The 15354-nt window shown below is 36.4% G+C and overlaps 1 protein-coding gene across 1 annotated transcript in view; it reads left to right on the top strand.

Annotated features, from left to right (window-relative positions):
• The first annotated feature begins 10898 nt into the window (after window positions 1-10898).
• Window positions 10899-15354, top strand: part of LOC122732085 (heterogeneous nuclear ribonucleoprotein D-like) — a 75499-nt gene continuing 71043 nt past the window's right edge. The window contains 1 exon segment of the mRNA XM_043972259.1: window positions 10899-10998. Within this exon segment, the coding sequence (XP_043828194.1) occupies window positions 10899-10998 (100 nt within the window).

Genomic DNA, 15354 nt, shown 5'->3' with positions numbered 1-15354 from the left:
TTAACAAACCTGTTTTGTTTTTGAAAGAGGCTGTTTCCTTTCTTACCTCAATACTACGATGGGCCACCCACTTAACTCTTCCCATACTAAATTTGTTCCTTACAGACTATATGTGAATTCCCCATGTCTTAGATGAAGGGGACAAAGAGACAGGGAAAAGAGTGACAGAGAATAAGGGCGGACTGTACTATTCTCTTGGTTACTCACAGGGAAAAGGTTCAAAGAGCAGCCTCACCAGATAGAAGGGAAGAAAAATCAGTTCCCAGGGGGCCAACTAAGAGGGCAAAGATGAGGAGGGAGAGGGATGTCAGAAAATCCTTATCTGTAAGCTCTGTATACAATATCTTGGTCAAAACAAGTTACATACTTCTCTCCATAATCTTGACTACTAAAACCCAAAGCTCTATCCCCAAGGGTTATTGCAAGCTCTGAAAGAAGTCCTTTTGGAATGAGAGGAGGCTGACCCTTACTAAATGAACATAAAATTTTCTCCTCAGATGTATTTCATGGTATTTACTTGGGACCAAAGTATTAATAAAGAGGGACTTTCTCTCATTTTATAATGGATAGTTATCCTTTCAATCCCATGACTAAATTAGAAACCAAACTCTTGTGGCAAGGTGGTATAGGCAGGCCCTTTTATGACAATTTCATACTGCTTGAGTGTCTGTCATTAAATATGACATTGCCAAGAATACAGCTAGTGACATCTCATAACCCTTGGGTAATCTTTGTGAAGAATAGAAGTTCTTTCATCTCTTATTTTGAATTGAATAAGAGGTGAATGAGTGCCTAGATCTTCAGTAGTATCACATTTCTGCCCTTGATTATTATTTTGGTTTTTTTTTTCCCTAGGCAATTGGGGTTAAGTGACTTGCCCAAGGTCACACAGCTAGTAAGTGTCAAGTGTCTGAGGCCAGATTTGAGCTCAGGTCCTCCTGAATCCAGGGCCTGTGCTCTATCCACTGTGCCACTTAGCTGCCCCTGCCCTTGATTATTAATCTTGAGTAGTTGAATATAGCAATCTACTTTATTTCAATAAAGGCCCAATCAGTGGAATAATGGCATGTAAAGACAACTCAAAAAGGTTTCCCTTTCTTCTCCTTTGGGAAATTCTTTATGATAGAAGTCAGAAAAATGGATTTTGCCACCTTTTTCACATATTTCAAAGGTACATCAAGCATAGTAGGGTGGGAAAAAATGATAAACTAGAAGAAAGGAATTTCGGTCCCAGTTCTGCCACTTGCCAGGTATATAACTTTGTGGAAGCTGCCCATCTGCTCTAGGTCTCAGTTTAGTCCTCTGTAAAATAAGGGAATTGGACTAGATTGTTACTAAGGGCAGCCACAACACCCACATTCCATCATTGCCTCTTCCTTGAAACTATGAAGGCTTATTTATTTCTTTTTTTCAATGTTTTTCTCAATATTAACATTGAAAAGAAAAACTGCATGCAATCAGTTCTTTACTTTTAGTCAAGTACAGTTTATGTATTTTTTTCAGCTGACTTTGTTATCTATTATCTTATACGATTTATTTTACTTTTGTTTGTAGAGCGAGGCTGAAGGCCCTCAGGCCAATGGGCACTGCAGGTTGATCATGCCATTAAGAAAACAAGATATTATCTTTCATGGGTCAGAGAAAAGTAATAAGATGTGCTGAATGGGTATGAGGTATTACTGTTCAGATCTGGAGTATAATCCAATTCTGATGCTTTTCTGACTTCACTCAAGAGATCAGTAATTTTCATGCTACAATGTAGGCTACGTTTTCCTAATCCATTTCTAATTGTTGTCAGTTACATTTAAAGCAAATCTGAAACTACAGTGTAATCTTATAAAAACGGATTTTGAATAATAAAGGCAAGTAATCTGGCAGCAGCCCCAAATTCCTTAACTTTTTTCACAAGCCCCAAGGTTCCCTAGTCTAGATACCTTGTACTACAACCCTATGATCTTGTAATTTTGTTCCCTTGCTCAGCAGCAGCAGCAGCAGCAAGAGCTGCTGTTGCTACTCCCAGTGCTCTATTACTGCTATTACTACTACCCCCACTAGTCCTACTACTACCAAGAATAATAAGAGAAATAACAATGATGGAAATTATTTCTTTGTAAACCATAAATATAGGTTAGCTATTGTTCTCAGCTAACATTTATGGAAAACTTTTAGGGCTTACAGCATGCTTTAAAAACATTTTCCCATTGTATCCCAACTCTAAGGAGGAGATATGGAAAGAATGTTTACTTTCAAAAACTATATCCCCCAAAAGCCTTTGCACAAGTCAGCAGCTTTTAATACACCCAATTTAAAAAGGATGAATGAAATCTCATCAGGGGTTGAGAGGTGTTGTGGTATGAGATGAAAAAAGTGGCTGCCTAGGGAAACTGGGCAAGGAGCAAGCAAGTGGTAGCCAAGAACAACACAACAGGAAACTGGGCCAGGAACAGGATAGAGAGGAAACTAGGCCAGGAATAAACAACTGGCAGCCAGAAGTCATGCTAAACCAGGGACCAGAACAAAGTAACTAGAGGCAAGAGAAAGCACCAAGTAAAGAGTTGGAGATTGGAGTCTTTTTGAATCTAGGTTGGGCTTAAATCCAAATGGTCAGTAAGAAATTGCTTCACCCACCATCTTATTGATTTTTAGGACTATCCCTTAACAAATATCTTTAATAGGTCCTTAAAAGGTGACCTAATAGCCTTAATCAATCAACCAATCAACAAACACTTAAGAAAGTACCAATTTTGTGCCAGGTACTAGGGTAGGCTATAGAAATAAAGACACAAAAATAAAACAATCCCTGATCACAAGGACTTCATATTCTATAGGGAAGATATATGCACATATTAGTTTATGTACAAAATAAATCCAAGATTTTGGCTTTAGAGGGGGGGTCTTCTCATATATCCCAAAGGTCAAAACCTTGGATAGGGGTAGGGGTGAACATTAGCATTAGCAGCAGGATGGGATCAGAAAAGGCTTCATATAGGAGATGGTATTTGAGGTGGGCTTTAATGGAGACTAGGTATTCTAAAAAGCAAATTTGAGAAGGCACTGAGTTTCAGGTATTAAGACAAGAGATGGATAATCATGTAAGACAAGAATAACAAGCAATTTTGCTAGAAAAAAGTAAATGGCAGGAAGTAATGTATAATAACTTTGGAGAAATTAATATTAGCTGGATTATTAAGGGTTTTTAATTCCAAACAGAAAGTTGGGGGTTTGGGGTTTTTTGCTCAGTTTTGTTCTTTTGTTTTGTTTTGTTTTTTTCATTCTAGAGGCAACAAAAGGTCACTGTAATTCACTTAACAAGAAAGTAACATAGTCAGTTTTGTGAACTGGAAAGGGGAGAGATATGAAGCAAGGAGAGTGTTTGGGATGCTACAGTGTGCCATGGTCCAGGTAAGGGGTGATGAGGAACTAAAGTATTCCAGTGTGGTGGTTGTGTTAGAGAAAGGAAGGAGATGAGAGGAAGAGAATTTGTGGAGGCATTGTACCCAAGACTTGGCAACTCATAGGATACATAAGCTTTGAAAGATTCATATAACTTCTCAAAGGTTTGAAGGGGGTTGTTTGTTTGTTTTTAATTTCTAAGGATTATTTGTTTGCTCATAGAGCTTTGTTTTTTAAGGCAACTCTACTCTGAAAAATGAATTTTGGAAAATAGAATTAATTATTTTTGCTTTGCTTCATCATTTTGAGATGACCATGTGTATCAAAATTGACCATATGAAGTTACAGACAGGATAGAAGAGAAAAAAATGTGTATGAAATGCTCAAATAATAACTAAATTCATTTGGAAAAACAAAATCTCTATCAAGGGAAATAATGAAAAACAGTAAGATCCAAGGGAAATAGCACTTCCAGATCTCAAACTGTATTATAAATCAGCAATCATCAAAACCACTAGGAACTAGTTAAAAAATATGGAGAGAGGACAATGGAAAAGACTAGACAAGGGAGAATAAGAAATAATATAACTTAATAATACAGTGTTTAATAAAATGAAAAACACAAATTACCTAGGAAAAAGTTCCTTCCTTGATAAAAAACAAACAAAAAAACTGCTAAGAAAAGTGGAAATCAGTCTGGCAGAAATTAGTCAGACTGAGACTTTACACAATATTCCAAAATACATTCTAAATGGATATATGACCTTAATATTGTAAAGAATTAATTGTTATTTGAGGTTTTTATGACCCCATCTTTTGGCTAGAATTTTTTTAAAAAAACCCTCAGTGCGGGCACTGGCCTCTGGGGCTCCGCAAATGGCAGGGTGCTCCACCCAGTGGTTGTAGCAGTTGCCATGGCGCTGGCACCTCACGTCATCACCACTCGCCGATGCCTATATGGACCTGGCAAAATTATAATGATTGGCTGGCCACTCTGACAGTCACATGACTGCCCTCACTAGGCTTCTAATCATTATAATTTTGCCAGGCCAATGTAGGCATCAGTGAGTGGTGATGACGTAAGATGCCAGTGCCATGGCGATGGCTACAACCAGTGGGTAGAGCACCATGCCCTTTGCGGAGCCCCAGAGGCCAGTGCGCATGCTGAGGTTTTTTAAAAAATTCTAGCCAAAAGACGGGGTCATAAAAACCTCAAATAACAATTAATTCTTTACAATATTAAAGACTGAACAACAACAAAAAAAAAAGAAGATCAACAAATCGTTTACCTTTATGAGCTATGTGTAGGAGATGTGTTCTTAACCAAACAAGAGACAGAGGCAATTACAAAAGATAAAATAGATAAATTGAATTATAGGAAACTGAAAAGCTTCTGCATAAACAAAACGTACCCATGATAAAAAGGGAAAATAAATAGGAAAAAAATTTTTGTATCAAATTTTTTTCTGATAATATTTTGTTATCCAAGATATATAAACAACAAATATATTTAAGATAACAATCATTCCTCAAAAAGAAATAATCAAAGAATATAAACAAATGGTTCTCAAAAGAAGAATCACAAAATATCTCAATCACATGAAAGAATGTTCTAAATCAATGATAACAAGAGATATACAAATCAAAACAACCCTGATTTTACCTCACATCCTAAAAATTGAGAAAAATGATAAAAATATGCAATAGTAAATGATAGAGGTACTGTGGACTAAAATGAACACTAAATCATTGTTGGAGGAGCTACAAATTGATACAACCATTTTGGAAAACAATTTGCCATTATAAAAATAAAGTAAAATATCCCTACCTTTTTTTTTTCTTTTTTAGTGAGGCAATTGGGGTTAAGTGACTTGCCCAGGGTCACACAGCTAGTAAGTATTAAGTGTCTGAGGCTGGATTTGAACTCAGGTACTCCTGACTCCAGGGCTGGTACTCTATCCACTGCGCCACCTAGCTGCCCCTATTCCTACCTTTTGAACCATAGATGGCATTACTGGGGCTATACCCCAAGGAAAACATCAGTGAGAAGATTTTTATACACACAGAAATATTTAGAGAAGCACTTTTTATAATAGCAAAGAATTGGAAACAAAGTAGATGTCCATCAATTGGGGAATAGCTAAAACAATTCGCAGTACATGAAGGTAATGGAATTCTACTGTTCTGTAAAAAATGATGTGTATGATTAATACAGAGAAGCATGGAAATATCTATATAATTTGATGCAAAATGAAGGAAATATAGTTGAGAAAACAACATACATAGTATTTACATAACATGTAAAAGGAAAGAACTACACACCAAAAATAAAAGTAAATACAAAAACATTGCAAAGATCAATCAATATTTTAATAAAAAGACATTAGGACAACCTCACCCTACCCTACCAAAGAGATAGGAGGCCCATAGGTGTTACACATTACGTATTTTCAAACATTTTTAATGTATCAGTTATGTTGATTTTTTTCTCTCAAAAAACATTATTTGTTTTATGAGACGACTTTTTTGCTGTTTTAAAATTTGGGATAATTGTGATGATATAGGGAACAGAACGCATCAGTACAAACATTTAAATAAATCATAAACTACAAATTTCCTTCTAGTAAAGCCTAATCTTTGAAAGATTTTGTTTTAATACAATGAATTCTCAAGAAATAGTTTATGTTAATGGATAAATTTATTTTTTCCCTTTGATTCTGGACACCCTCTAGCATTTTTGTCTACTATTAAAATGTTGTCCTGATGAAAATGAAGTGAATTGGATCTATGCTTTTAAGCTACAAGTATTCCAGATGAATACAAACATGGACTTCCTTGTCAACTGGTGTTGTGAATGCTGTTAACAGACTATGTTATTTAGGTAATATATTCTGCCCCCAAAGTATACAAAACCAAGTATGTGATGCCATTTAAATGGAATTAGCTACTGGAATACCTGTGATTATATAGAATTCTAGAAATGTTTTCTCTCCTGACTTAGGAAATATATTATATTAATAATAATGAAGCTTTGAAAGCTTTGTACCTAACTCTGAAATTCAAGTGAACCAAATCCAGCAATCTTTGATTAAAGAGGTTTATTTTAATGGATTTTTAATTACCACTGACCCCCTTCACTGCCCCTTCCTTTGTCATTTACTTTTTTTTTTTTTTTTGCGCTAGAGGCTTCTTCCTAGTCCTACAAACCTACCATATGCCAAAGTCTTACCTTTCCAAGTCTTCAGTGGACCCTTGGGTTCACTCAAATTGCCCTCTATAATTCTTTTCCATTTCACAACCTAGAAAAAGTCATCTAAACTCATTGTTTCTATTTCATCAAGTCCCAGTAACTTCTCAAACCTTTATAACTGTGCTTGTGACTCATCACTCAACTGAAACTGCTTTCTCTGTGGTTACCAATAACCTCTTAACTGATAAATACAATGAAGTCTCTGACCCCTCTGCAGTTTATGACACTGCCAACCATTTCCTCCTACCTGAGCTTGTTTCCCACCCTTGGCTTCTAACTCACAACTCTCCTGCTTTTCCTCCTGTCTAACTGTTCCTTCTCAGTCTCCTTTACTGGAACATCATTTATCTCATTCTCACACAACCGATGTGTTTCCTTTTCTTTCTCTATAAACTCTCTCTAGTTCATCTTATCAGATAACATGAGTTTAATTGTCATCTCTACGAGGTTAATTATCACATTTAGATGCCCATCTCTTCTGAACTCTAGTCCCACTCCCACATAGCAAGCTATACAATGGGCATCTACACTTGGATATTGAATTTGTCTTTTAAAATTAACATGTCCAGGGGCGGCTAGGTGGCGCAGTGGATAGAGCACCAGCCCTGGAGTCAGGAGTACCTGGGTTCAAATCCGGCCTCAAACACTTAACACTTACTAGCTGTGTGACCCTGGGCAAGTCACTTAACCCCAATTGCCTCACTAAAAAAAAAAAGAAATTAACATGTCCAACAAAGAACTCATTTTCTTCTGCCCCAAATCCACTTTTTCTCTAAACATTCCTAGTCATATTGAGAGTGGCTCCATCCATCCAGTCATTCAGGTTCAAAACCTCAGTCAGCTTTGATGACTCTTGCCTTTCCTTTACAATCCAGATCCAATAATTCTTCCTGATACTAATTCCATAACATTTCTTATGTTTGTCCCCCTCTTCTCCAAATGCCCATCTGTTCCTCTTGTTAAAGACCTCAATCTCTCTCCCTGGAAAACTATAGTAGTCTCTTATTGATCTCCTTGTTTTGAGCCTCTCCCATCTCAAATCAGTCTTTCACTGAAATGCCAAAATGATATTCCCCAAACTGACACGTCATTCCCATGCTTAAAAAACTACTTCATTCTGGTATTTTAAGTTCCCACAATATGACTCTTCCCTAACTTCTCTGCCATTTCATATTCTTTCCTTTTATACACTCAACTTCCAAGACATACTGGCCTATTGCTATTTCCCAGACTCAACATTCTTCACCTTCAAATACAGTCATGGAATGGCTTCCCTCCTCAACTTCTTCCTCCTATATTCCCTTGCTTCTTTCAGGGTATATCTCAGGCAGCAAATACTACTTAAAGACTTTTCTAATTCCCTCCTTGTTACTGCATTTCCCCTCCTAAGATTAGGTTATATTACATCCACAGAACAGATGTAAGCTAGTTGTGGTCAGGTAATTTTTCATTTTTATCTTTGTATCCTCTATGCCCAACACTGTATCTTGTACATAGTAGACACTTAATAAAAACTTCTTGAATTAAATTCTAAGTGGCCTGAAAAATCATCTTTCTTCATGAAATCTATTTTGAATGATTACTGAAAAATTCTTCCGTAATTCACCCAGATAAATTTCCAGTTATTTCTCCCACCATATGTATTTAGGCTTTTCCTTTAGTATAATATAGGATAATAGAATCATAGGTTTGGAGGTAAAAGACACCTTGTAAGAAAGCTAAATACAATCCATTCATTTTACAGTGATGAAATTGAGATTCAGCCAGGCTCATTGTTACCAGAGGGAGTAGGTAAAAAAGCAAGGAAACCAGCCTAGATTTACTGATTTCAAATCCAGTGCTCCTTTCATTATCAGTCAATCAATAAACATTTATTAAACATCTACTATATGCCAGATACTATGCTAAATCCTAGGGACACAAAGAACGGTAAGGGATAGCTCCTCCTCTCACAGAGTTTACACCTGAATGGGGGAGGCAGCATCCAAACAATGTTGAGCCAACAAGCTATATGTAGAATAAAGTAGAAATAATCAACAAAAGTAAGGCACTAGGGGCAGCTAGGTGGCACAGTGGATAGAGCATTGGCCCTGGAGTCAGGAGTACCTGAGTTCAAATCCGGCCTCAGACACTTAACACTTAGTGGCTGTGTGACCCTGGACAAGTCACTTAACCCCAATTGCCTCACTTTAAAAAAAAAAAAAAGTAAGGCACTAGCATTAAGGAGAATAAATGAAGTTTTGCTGTACACGGTGAGATTTTAGTGGGATTTTAAAGGAAATCAGTGAAGGTAGAAATGAGACCGAAGAAAACTACAGACTTGAGGGATAACCAGTCAACATGCCTGAAGTCAGGAAATGTAGTATCTTGCTGAAGAAACAGCAAGGAGGCCTGTGTCATTAGATCACAGAGTATGTGGGGGGGATGTAAAATGTAAGAAGACTGGGAAGGTGTGGGAGGGGGGTAGCAGACATGTTATTAAGGATTTTTAAAGCCAGAGGTTTTATATTCAAATACCTACATATGTGTTATATGCTGGAGGTGATGAGGAGCCCCAGAGGATGACTGAATTTACTAAATGAAGTTGACTGTAGGATATAGCCAGACCTTTGCTTTAGGAAAATCACTTTGATGGCCAGATGGAGAGTGGATTAAAGAAGGGATTATTTGCGACTAAGAGACCAATTTGCAGGCTATTACAATAGTAAGGAGATTAGGGACAGTACCAGGTTGGTTGAAGTGTCAGAGAAGAGGGAGCATACACATGATTTGTTATAAAAGTAAAAATCAACAGGCTTTCAGCAATGATTAGATGTGGAGGTTGAGAAAAAGTTAGGAATCAAGCATGACATCTATATTGGAAGTTGGGGTTGTGGTACCCTCAGTTGTAATAAGGAAATTTGGAGGAGGGGAGAGTTTGGGGAAAATATTCAATTTGGACAGGTTGAGCTGAAGATATCAAAACCAGAGGTCAATAGAAAGATTTTAGATGGATAATTAGGTTTTTAGTTTTGAGTACCATCACCAAAGAAATAATCAAATTCATTGAAAATGATGAGATCACCAAGTGAAATAGATTATGTAACATATTATTTATGGCATTTAATGGTTTTATCTTCTTTTGATTACTGCTTATATAAGTGCTAGCAAATTTTAAAACTCTAAGTAACAGGAATTATACATATTTTACATGTACAGCACTCAGAACAAAATCATATGTTGGTACATGCTTTTAAAATGCTATTGATACAGCAATAGATTCTTATTCTAATTCATTTTCACTATAGAAAATTCACACAGAGGACCCAAGTTCAAATTCTTCCTCTGATTCTTAGTACTTGTGACCTCTGGATATTTGTACAACTACCTGGACCACAGTTTTCTGATGGAATCTGTGGTCCTTTCCAGCACTATCCTATAACCTATTTTCCATTTACTTGAGTCTTTTTCTTAAGGTCCTTATTAATCATTTTATTCCTTCATACTGAATTTTCGTTTAGCTTATATTATTCTTCTGCTTATCATCAAACTCTCTCAAACTGTTCTTCCCCTCGTTTCTATTTCTGTCTTCCTTTACAAGCCTTGATCCCTCAAAAGTCACTTTAAAATTTTCTTCCTATTTCGTTTTTTACATTTGTTACATCTCAACTGCTCAGCATTGATAGAGTCACATTGATAAGTGATAAGGACATAATACTGGGGGGAAACAGAGAGAGACAGAGACAGAGAGACAGAGAGAGACAGAGAGCAAGCACTGAACACTGCCAAAGCATTCTCAACAGAAGAATGCTGAAGCCATTGACCATATACCTAAAGTTGAAGTCAATCCCTCTCTAGGCAAACTTCCAACTGAAGAAGAGGTTTTGAACACCATTAGGCTCTTCTCATGTGGCAAACCTAGTGTTGATTCTGTTCCAGCTGAAATTTACTAAGTAGGGGATCTACTTGTCATACAAAAACTGACAGAAATTTTCCAAGTTATATGGCAAGAGGAGATTATCACCTAGGAAATCAAGGATGCCTCCATTGTCTATATAAAGGAAAGGACGATATGTTGCTCTGTCATAACATCCTAGTCACTTCTGGCAAGATTCTTGCCAGAGTCCTTCTTAATAGGCTGATTTTTCACCTGAAAATCCAACGGGGCTTCAGAAAGGACCAAGAAACTGTTAATATATTGTTTCCTCCCCAATGACCCCAAGAGAAATGCAAGGAGCAGAACAGAGGTCCATATACAACATTTGTCAATATGACGATGGCGTTTAATACAGTTAGTTGTGAGGACTTCTGGAATAACATGTTGAAATTCAGTTGCCCAAAGAAGTTCATCAGTATTGCACATCATTTTCATCATGGTATGTACACATGGGTTCTGGGTAATGGACAGTGCTCTTGTGCTTTTCTAGTCACCAATTAAAGCGTGCTTGCTCCCATGCTACATTTAGCATTGTGTTTTAGCTATGTTGTCAGATGCCTTCAACAAGGATGAAACATCAACAAGGTCAGCTACTGCATTGATGGTAAATTATTTAAGTTGAAAAGACTGCAAGCCAAGACTAAAGCAGAGGGAGAGATGGTACATGACCTTTTGTTTGGAAATGATTGTGCATTCCATGCAACCTCTGAGGCTGAGATGTAACAAAGGATCAATTCTCTGCTGTTTGTGCTAATTTCTGCCTAACAACACCCAGAAAATATATTCTTCACCAGCCAGTACCACACCATCTATACATGGAACCATTAGTTAAAGAAAATGGAGCAATTTTGAATGCTGTGGATAAGTTCACTTACCTTGACAGTATACTTTCCAGAGATGTACACATAGAAAATGAGGTTGACACATGCAGTGCTAGAGCTAGATAAGTGTTTGGGAGGCTCTGTAAGAAAGTGTAGGAAAGAAGAGGTATTGGGCTGCCTACCAAACTTAAAGTCTACAGAGCTACTATGCTGAACTCATTGTTGTATGCCTGTGACCCCTGATCAGTATGCTAGGAAACTGAATCTTTCCATTTGAATTTTCTTGAAAGATTCTAAAGTTCACCTAGCAAAATAAGGCATTAGACACTGAGGTCCTTTCTCAAGTTACACTGCCAACCATTCAAACTCTACTGTAAAGAGCAAAACTCTGATGGGATGGGCATGTTGTTTGAATGCCAAACATATATTTAACTAAAAGACTATTTTATTGGGAACTTACACAAGTAAAGTACTCACATTGAGGTCAGAAGAAGTGATACAAGGACACTCCAAAGGTCTATTTGAAGAACTCTGGAATCAATTGGAGACACAGGCATAGGACTGCCCAGCAAAGCATTCCCACATCAAAGAAGGCACTATGCTCTATAAGCTAAGCAGAACTGAAGTAGCTCAAAAGAAAAGTGAGATACACAAATTTAGAGACAGTTCCATTGTAAATGTTCATTTGGACCATTTATGCCTTCTGAGCTCATATTGCTCTGATTAACCGCAGTTGGACATACTGCACCTTGACCCAACATAGTGATGGCATTTTGATCTTCAACAAATATGAAGGACAACAACCAATCACCAAGGTCCTAAAGGACCCAAATAACATATAGAGAGCTGTCTAGAGAACATTGATACAGAATGTATGAAGATACAGTTTTGTTTGAGTGGATACAAAGTGTCAATAAGTAGATAAGAGCCCTTGAAATAAATTATAATATGTATGTAAAGAATAATATTCTCAAAATATAACTTATAATATATAAGTGGAAGTGAAGGGCAAGAAATATTGTTGCACATATTTCTATATGAGAAAAGTTACCTTCAATTCTCTACATGTCTGGCTAAGACTTTCCCCCCTTAAGGGGAAAGAAGGAGATCAGGTGAGGGAGAATCTCTCTAGGTGTTTCCTCCTTTCTCGTTTGTATTACAGGAGTGGGGGAGAAGGGACATTGTAAACTTCTGGCTCCTGTCTCAACCAGATGTTCATAAACAGGGCCAGAAATGACTCAAAGCCAATGCTGGCAGCAACTATTTTAATGGCTGCCAAATTTATCTTGGCAACCCCCAATCTCTGAGAATGTGGTAACCACAAACACAGCCACTATGGCCACATTCCAGACTTTGCTGAGCTTTCTGGACAATGAGTGTATACCTTGAATTTTGAATTACCCAGGGAAATCTTGGGCAGGTGGCAAGCCCACCCCAGTATGAATGAAAACACAGCTAAAATATAGATAATCACCATATTGTTCATAAGAGTTATCAAATATGAAATTATCAGAGAAAAGGAAGGACCAGCCTAGGTTCCTCAATTTGAAACATTTCTATTTCACTTTTCAGTTTAATTTTAAATCATTTACTCTAAATGTTTGTTTGTTTTACTAGTTATGTTTTCTTCCTTGCATCTGTTCATTTGTCTCAAGTAAAATAATCTAATTTTGCTTCTGTTTCCTCTAGTTATTATGTAACATCTGCTTACCATATTTAAAAATAATTGATTTGTCATAAATTCTAATTACATACCTAATCCTTTAAGTTGAAAAATGAAGAGTATTGAAATATATTGAGACTATATTTTGCTATTTTTTCCAATTCCTGAGAAAATGTCAAAAATGTGGTTAACTAAAGATTAAAGTAACCAGTACAATTTTCCTTTTTAAGAAAAAGAAACAACTTTTTATCTCATATGTATATCACTCACTCTGATTGGCATCTGCAAAAATTGGGAGAACAGTATATGAACTTTTCGAGGATGGTGGGCCAAAGAAGGAAGCATGTGAAAAGTTCCTGATATGCAGACTAACCTCTTGCCAATCCCCTGCTGATCATATCTGGAAAGCAGTGAAGTTATGTAGAAAAGCAATCCAGACTCTGGAACAATGATGGTGGGCACATGCCAAGGCCCAGGCTGTGCTACAAAGATGGCAGTGGTATTCCAAAAATTACAATTTTCTGCATCATAGTATGGCATATATGGCAAGAATTGCAAACTTTTCAGTTGAGTCCTTTACTACCATTTGACCTATACCTGAAAATCCTGTGATTTCATCACTATGAAAACAACCTGCACTGGCTCAGATCACAATCTGTGACCTTAATGATGTTTAAGAGGTTAAGAAAGATTAAGTGATTTACCCAAAATCCTATGGGTAGTAAATATCAAAGATGGTTTTGAACTCAGTTCATGCTGAGTTCTAATTTGGGCACACTATCCACTATACCTCTCTTTTTGACTTCATTAAATTTGACCTATAAATCGAGCTACTTGGCAGAGTAAAGCAGTCCTGCATTATCCATTTTTAATTGGATAATGACATGAAGTCACTGAATATTTTTCAAGTTGGCTTCTACTACTATTTATATTCATTCTGTCTTTCTTTTTCACCTTTCTCTCTGATATTCCTTCTCTCTATGATTCTCTCTCTGTCTCTCTACCTCTCTCTGACTCCCCTTCCACCACTCCTTTCTCCCTCTTTTTTCTTCTTTTCTCTTCTTCCCTCTCTCCTTCCCACTTCCTCTGTCAATATTCTTGATTAAATGCCTTCTTCCTCATCTTCATATGTTATGCGCAATTTGAAATATAATAGCATTTTTCTACCTAAGCAATAATCAACAACATCTTATTTTTTCCTAAATAATCCATATGGATTGCATTTAGTAATATTTACAGATGTCTTTGAATCATTCCTTTTAAAATTCTATGATTTGGCTAAAGGAAGATATATAGTCTATTCAATTCCTCTTCCTTACTAACTGTCATGGACTCAAACAGTTAATTTTTTATAATCTAATAAAATTATATTCAAAAACAGCATGCAGGAAGCTCATGCTAGAATGATTAAATTGAAACAGTAAAACACAGCCCTGTCTTCTCTCACAACTACCAACACTGTCCTGAATTTGTATACATGACTGAACCCTGTCTTCCACAACCCTGCCATCCATGTTGTAATTAGCTGTTAGAAATGTGCAAAAGCAGATTCAAAATAATCTTTTAGATTCAAGGTCCATTCCTGTCACTTGAATGAGTTATTTTTGATAATAGACAGATTTGGAATTCCCCAAATGTTACCATTCTGGGTTTTCTATAAAGACCATAGAAGAAGCTTATATGTCATATGTATTTGAGAATTAATGGGCTTGTCATACCTAGGAACTGCCAAAGGAACAAGAGATAAGACCATAAATCAAGTATAAGACTTTTATATTTTCAACTTGGAAATGACCTAGTTCTAACATCAATTATGACAAAACATGACTATGGGTAGTCATGGGTAGTGATCTCTGGTCTTTTATTTTCTTTTTTAAATGAATATTTTTGTAACACTTTTTTGTAGAAATTTGGTTTGGTTATATCAATTATACCTTCTGTTTTTTATGTATAATCTCTAATTTGTGCACAAATGTTTCAGTTTATCTGAGAGTAAATTAATGTTTATATCCCTACCATTAGACACCATTATATTTTTGCCAATTTACTATTTTCCTTAATTGCTAATGTCATCAAAAGTTCTACACAAAAGTATACAATTTCTTATCATGGCATGGAGATAACTTTGGTTTCCTGAAGGTGATGTCGACATAATTTAAACTTTCATGGTTTCCACTATATTAGAAAGACTTCAAATACTAGCCTACTTAGCAAGAGAAGCTCATCGGGGAAAAGGAAGGGAATGGAATAAAATATGTTCCATGCACTGTGCTAGTTGCTTTTAAAAAAATAATTATTTCATTTGATCTTT

This window comes from Dromiciops gliroides, chromosome 6, assembly GCF_019393635.1.
Source record: "Dromiciops gliroides isolate mDroGli1 chromosome 6, mDroGli1.pri, whole genome shotgun sequence".
Lineage (NCBI taxonomy): Eukaryota > Metazoa > Chordata > Mammalia > Microbiotheria > Microbiotheriidae > Dromiciops > Dromiciops gliroides.
This window is presented reverse-complemented; position numbering and strand designations above follow the sequence as displayed.